The sequence below is a fragment of the Sinohyriopsis cumingii genome, chromosome 15 (genome assembly GCF_028554795.1).
Source record: "Sinohyriopsis cumingii isolate HCF-2022 chromosome 15, ASM2855479v2, whole genome shotgun sequence".
NCBI lineage: Eukaryota > Metazoa > Mollusca > Bivalvia > Unionida > Unionidae > Sinohyriopsis > Sinohyriopsis cumingii.
Window position 1 is genome coordinate 134,753,499 of NC_142975.1, and position 6,654 is coordinate 134,760,152.

At 34.6% G+C, this 6,654-nt stretch overlaps 1 protein-coding gene and 2 long non-coding RNA genes across 3 annotated transcripts in view; 1 reads left to right on the forward strand and 2 right to left on the reverse strand.

Annotated features, from left to right (window-relative positions):
- Window positions 1-6,654, reverse strand: part of LOC149782819 (uncharacterized) — a 281,237-nt gene that overhangs the window by 270,289 nt on the left and 4,294 nt on the right. The gene's annotated exons all lie outside the window — the stretch shown is intronic.
- Window positions 1,864-5,880, forward strand: LOC149782824 (uncharacterized). The gene is made up of 3 exons (XR_016414462.1): window positions 1,864-2,725; window positions 3,570-3,628; window positions 4,453-5,880. It is a non-coding gene; the product is annotated as an uncharacterized LOC149782824 (long non-coding RNA).
- On the reverse strand, window positions 2,736-6,129 carry LOC149782825 (uncharacterized). Its single transcript, XM_089934348.1, has 3 exons — window positions 6,001-6,129; window positions 5,535-5,663; window positions 2,736-4,414 (listed from the first exon to the last, which is right to left on the reverse strand). The coding sequence occupies exons 1-3, from the start codon at window positions 6,067-6,069 to the stop codon at window positions 4,292-4,294; spliced, it is 321 nt and encodes a 106-aa protein (XP_089790474.1). The 5' UTR covers window positions 6,070-6,129; the 3' UTR covers window positions 2,736-4,291.

Sequence of the window (6,654 nt, forward strand, 5' to 3'; positions counted from 1 at the left end):
ATTTCATAATGATAACCTCTGCGCACTTGATATTATCCCAGGATTGTTTTCTAATAGTATTTAATCAGTTGATATACATAAATGTCCCCATATTTTTGCAATAAAATTCACCCTAAGCTGCTATATTTTGCCTTTTGGTCCCGTCAAGAAATTGTATTTCAGAAGCTTCTCAAAACGGAGATTTTTAATAGTTAACACACTGCATTTCAATTATAAGTTTTCGCACACGAAAAAAAAAAAACAAAAAAAAAACAACAAAAAAAAAAAAACACTGCATATCAAATGTGAGACAGAATCAGTCACTGTGGAAAATGTTTTGACTGTTTAGGTGTATAGAGTTTAGGCACATTGTCGTGTACATCTACGATTGTTTATTCCAACCTATTACTGGGTCATGCAGTTAGGTAGGATGAAATGATTTGTACTGCGGTGTACTGTACTGTGGTATTTTTTTTAACATACAGCGTTACTTACGTAACAAGGTATAACACAATTACATTATGAAACGACCTCTAAATTGTTTTTAACTTTTTTATTTTTTTATTTGGGGGGGGGGGTCGTTCAGGAAAATATTCCTGGTCTGATTTATAGCAAAAAGAATATCAGCCCACTAAATCCATTAGATTACTTTGTACTTTAAAGAGAAATAAAATAAAATTTTCCGGCAAGTAAGAACATTGCAGCACCCCTCCGTTTGAAAATCAAATTGTCAATTAAGTAAAGTAGATGAATTTTCTAGGTATATTAGTTGCTACATCAGATGTCTATCTAAAGTCGGATGATTCAAGTTATACTATAGCTGTCACTAGGTATGCTGACATTAGAGAGCTTGTTGATACAAATATTGACATTAAAAGCTAAAGATTTTAATGTAAATTTGAAATGCCAAGTTAAATGTATGTTCTTATGTAAAACACACACACACGCACGCACACACGCAAGCAATGATATAACGTATGACTATTGTATAAATTTAGTAATTAGTTACACACTACATCTGTGCACTGTGTACAGTTAAAAAAAGGTTGAACTGTATATTGCCTGCAGTAGTGCAAGCGAATTGCCAACAATTGTCGTAGATTTATCAATGGAATATGAGTTACCAGACTTTAAAAACATCCGCTTCGACGCTCAACGTAATAGACCATAGTTTTTCTTTAACTTTACAACATAACACAAACTTTAAATGGACCGTTCAGGAAAGTAAGTGGCCTTTTAGATTGTTTCAAGCAGTAATTTCATCAATATGCACTTCATGTATTGGACATTTAATTTTGCAAGCTGCTGGTAATATTTACCCAGTTTTATAAACTAAGAACTAATTTAAAATGAGACGTTTTCTATCTCTTAAAAATAATCGATTCCTTTTACTACATATTCAAACTGCAATAGGGAGTCCAGTGTTAAATTGATAGTTATTTACATTGTACTGACTGAAGTGATACTATCAAGATGTCCGTACATACTTGCCGTATCCAAGGTGTATGTCGTCGTTTTAAAGATTGTTTTTACACAATGTTTTCTTACTTCTATTAGCCTACTATTACTGAATTCTGTGAGAGGAAAATGACCACAAGTGTCAACTTCAAATGAGCAGTAAACTCTATATCAATGGTTCCCAGCATTATTGGCAGCGATGCTAAAATATATTTGTTCTGAGCTTCACGACCCGTTACCACATTTGGAAGTTTTGCCACCCTCAAACAAATTCCTAGCGACCCTCCAAAACGTCTTTGCGACCCTGATTTGGGTCGCGACCTGGGGAATGGAAACCAATGCTCTATATGCTAAAACTATATAGGTCGCAACATATATTCATGAGATATTAGGATTTTCATTGTGGAACTAGATGTTCCAGTGCTACCGATGTAGACACAACATATATGGGAACGTGAATGGTAGTAATGAATCGAGAGAAATAATGCCAAAGTGAACAAATTTTCACTTGTAGAATCAAAAAGAGTCATTGGTTTTGATAAATTTAATCACTAATAACGCTGGCCCATATTGAGATTATTTGTAATCCTGCCACACACGCTATCGGAACATGCCGGTGCCTTTCCGCCGTCATATACTCATCACAGACCACCGTCGTTCCTGGAGAAAATCGTCGGTAGCCAAGGTTCCGTTATGTTAACTATCTACGTATCGGAATCTTGGCTAGCGAAGATGCTTTGAGAACGACTCTACTTAGATGGGTTTTCCCACTAATCCTGTTCGATTCTGTTCACTCCGCTACGATTCGTTTTAAAATGTAACGACTTAAGGTCATTTACTTTCGTTATTACAAGTGGCCTTTTATCAGTCAGTCTCAGGATACTGAGGTTAAACTAGTCTGTATGCATCTACGGTACACATTAGATCACTGCATAGATCCGACCTGTCAATCAAATTCTCCGATATTGACCAATCGGATAAGAGCGTCCGGTTCTACGGTAACATCCGCCATGTTTTACCCACAAACAAACGTGTGGTGAGAATACAGCTGCATTACAGACTTTCGTGATTTTTGGGATATATTGACAAAATGGTGCTTCGATGTGCATGGGGAAAATGCAATGCAGATGAGAGATATCCGGAAAGGTTGGAAAGAGGCCGTTTAATACGTTTTCCGACTCCGAAACGTGATTTGGAAAAGGTGAAACGATGGAACAAAGCGTGTGGTCGACCGCACGAACAGCTTAATATCACCAGAGTAAACCAACACAAGGCCGTTTGCTCAAAGGTAATACAGTTTAGATTTCACTATGGTAAATACGTATATGTAGTATTTTAGAAAGTAATGTTAAATAGAAAAAATATCAAATACACATTTCGTAAAGCTGGTTTATGTAATTGTTGTTATCATGGGTTAACTACATTTTTTCAGTACGTCATATGCTATTCATGGCGGGCAGGTTCACGTGGAAGAAAACCCCGGGAAGAACCGGAGACTCACAGGAAGCTACTAAAAAGCTGTTTTACATACCACGTTGGCCGAGCCCAAAATCGGAACCAATGTGGACGTAGATGAAATGGCAGTGACCAGTAAAGGGGATAGTCTTTGACCACTCGGGCATCCATGTAACCCTGTTATGCTAGTGCTTTAATTATAAGTATACATTTATCCCAAACCAGCCCTCTCGATATTTTTATCTTGTATTGAAGGAGTTAACAACAGGTTAATAACTTGGGTTATTGTCAGTGCATGTATAATGGAGCATATATTTGTGTTATGAGTAGGTAATGAATAAGAATAAAACTTCTTTATTTCAGACTACATTGTCCATACATCTAAATTAAAATATAGATATAAAATGTTTCTTTGCTGATATTAATATGAAATGTCAGATTTAATTTGCTTTTTGATTGTCATATAATGCATTGTTTTGTAAATATACATATTTTTCAGCACTTTGTTGGAGGAAATAAATTCCAACATTAATCTTAAAGTAAATATGCAAAGCTAGCAAGTTAATGAACTGATACTCCTTGAAAAGTGTTTCATTTATATTGCTTATACTTCACAATCAGTATATGAAAACTACTTGTTGACCAGCATCATTGTGCATAGTATTTATTTCTTACAGACTGAACAGTCCATATATAAATTGTCAGTCAGGGGTGTCTACACAGACTGAACACCCATGTAAGTATTTTAGTCACTTATTCTGAGGATTGCAGATGTGGAATTGCATAATCTCTGTAAAATTCAGCTAACTTTTGTAACATTGAAGTCATAAATGGAATGTCTGGTTTAATTCTTTCCACATACATATCCTCCTGTGTGTACACAATGAATTCACAAGATTCACAACCTGTAACCATGAGTTGGCCTTGAATCTGTGCATAGTAACTGTGTGTTTTCTTTAATGATACATGCTCATCCTTCTGTAAATATAAATCTGGTATATCATTGCATGCCTTTTCAATAGTCATGTTTCTAGCACAGAAGGGGCATTTAATTTCCACAATTCCACATACTCTTATTGTCACATAGTTTCCCATCAGGCGAGGCACCCAAAAATGAAAAGTCATTATTAACCACAAAGCCACACTCATGGAAATGCCTAGAAGGATACAATTCAAGATACTTTTCTTTAGCAGTTTTCTAGTGTCTTTTACCATATCCAAGAGCTTTGGCTTTCACATCATTTTTTGAAAATAAACTGTTAATAAACTTTTCACTGGGTTTAGATTTCCTTGATATTACTTTTCCAAAATTAGATGCTGTAAGTCTTGTCTTCTCTCTCATTAAACCAGTGATCCGATAAGGCCTGATTTCTTGTCTGTACCTCAGTGTCACGTGGATTTATGCACTTTGTGTTCTCATGGAGCGGTTTAACTCATTTGGTAAACAGACTGGAGAAGCCCTTGTCACAGATGTATTACCACAGTCCCGAGTTATTTGTGTAGTTTCTTTCAGGTACTTTGTCTGAAATGAAGAAAAGAAATACTTTCTTATTTTTTCAGGGATATCAACAATGGATATGTTAGCAGTTGCAGCTGAGAATCAGGATCTAAGGCTCAAATTGTCAAATAGTTCAAGAAAGATACAAGAGCTTCAACTTAAAGTGTCATCAAAAGATAAAGAAATTCAACATCTGAAGAAAATAATTGCTAAGAAACAAACATTGAGTGTAGCAGTTGTGAAGTACACAGAAAACACATTGAAAAATGTGTTTAAATACTATACAGGAATCACATACATAAGATTTTTAGCTTTATTGGCCTTTCTAACCCCTATAGAGTGTCCAGTCAAATAAGGACCAGGATGAAGGGATACAAAGATGGACTGTTTTTAACAATATGTAGGCTTAGGAATGGTTTTGGTTGAAAAGATTTGGACTCTCAGCACAGTCAGCTAGTGTTGTGTTTAACACATGGCTCGATCTTATGTATTTAAAACTTGGCCAGCTTTCAATTTGGCCACATAGAGATACTATAATAAAAAACATGCCATCTGAATATAGGAAAGATTTTCCCACTACCATTATTATTATAGATGGAACTGAAATTGAAACTCAAATTTCAAGTGCACTTTGCCTACAGAGCCAGTTATATGGTGATTATAAATCTGCAACAACTCTATAGGGTTTGATAGGTTGTGATCCTAATGGTTGTGTAATGTTTGTTTCAGAATTATTTACAGGATCAATTTCAGATAAATCTATCACAGAACTATCTGGTTTTTATGATATGCTTAAAACACTAAAATCATTTGGTTATATTAAAGAAGGAGATGCCATAATGGCAAAAGTTTTAACATTGCAAAAGAAATAAATAAACTTGGTTTGAAAATAAACATTCCACCATTTGCATCGGCAGGCAAATGACAGCTTCTGAGATACTTTTGACTAACAAAATTGCCAAACATAAGGTACGTATAGAATGTCTCATACATAAAGTTAAAATGTACAAACTTTTATCACATTGTATTCCTACATTTTTGTTTCAAAAGGCCAACAAAATATGGACAGTGTGTTGTCTTCTAACACTTTTTCAAGATGTTTTTGTTAAGGATGAACACTGAATATACTATGATTGGATAGTACCTGATACGATAATATTGACCCGATGTGCACATCTCGTAGAGGTGTTGATACTTTAGGAATGTTCGATGCAATTCTGAACTCTAGGGGTGTTCCCTTCAGACTAGAGAGATGAGACATGTCCTTTTCTTCCTAAATGTGAAAGAAATGTATTGAAATAATCGTGTTAAACAATGTTGTTTCTGTGTTTACTTCATGTCATATAATTTTTGCACATATTTTCAATGCACACCTTATTACTTGTTCAATTTGATGACATTATATTGTAGATTTACATGAACAAGTTTCTATTATGCATCAATTCAAGTATGTTGTATCAGCATAATGAATAAAAATAGTATTAAAGCTATATTTTTTGTTGTGTTTATTTTAATCTGGAAGTAATAAATATTTAACTCTATGTTCCATCAACAACCAGATTTTAAACAAGTATTTCTGTTGGTAAATTATTTGTATTTTAAATTCATACTTTTTTGTTTATATCTGTCTGGCAAACCACTGGCTTTCTTTTCCTACTCTCTGTCGGTCTAGAAACCATGACATGGTTAAGTGGCACTGGTTTTATTTTTGATCTCCTTGGCACATGCCACTGCTGAGGTATGCTTGTGCTGCTCAACTGGTCAGGAACAGTGGTGAAGTTATGTAGTTTGAAACCCTGTAGGGACTTAAATTAGCCCTACTACATGGGAGCAATGCCCACTGACCCTGCAACAATACATATATATTTTTCAGATATTATACACATTAATTAGAAAAATAAATGCTATTAGTGCATATATCTGAAACATACTGCCTACACCACTCAGTGAAATGCCAGAGGAAGTGTTTATATATTATTTATTAGGTTTCCAAGCAATATGTGTCAAAGTTTCAAAAATAAATATTAATTTTTCTAAAAATGATTTGTAATATAGTTTATGCAAAGTCTATTCAATGAAGGCATTGCACCATAAATGTCATCGAAAAGTTTCCAGAGTCCATCCATACATGACGTTGTACACCGAGTGGAATCAAACAAGTATGATGATGCAAGTTGATGTATTTAAAAAATGTGATGTCACAAAACCAACACAAGCACTATCTACAAGATAAAGAATTTAGAATGCAGTGTCGTGTTGTTTTT

What these genes read in the sequence shown, in the direction of transcription:
- LOC149782825 (XM_089934348.1), bottom strand. Translation starts at nt 6,069, where the DNA reads ATGGTTTCTAGACCGACAGAGAGTAGGAAAAGAAAGCCAGTGGTTTGC. An exon ending in AGACAGATATAAACAAAAAA is followed by an intron (nt 5,664 to 6,000) that starts GTATGAATTTAA and finishes TTTCACATTTAG; the next exon opens with GAAGAAAAGGACATGTCTCA. An exon ending in GGTCAATATTATCGTATCAG is followed by an intron (nt 4,415 to 5,534) that starts GTACTATCCAAT and finishes TCTTCATTTCAG; the next exon opens with ACAAAGTACCTGAAAGAAAC.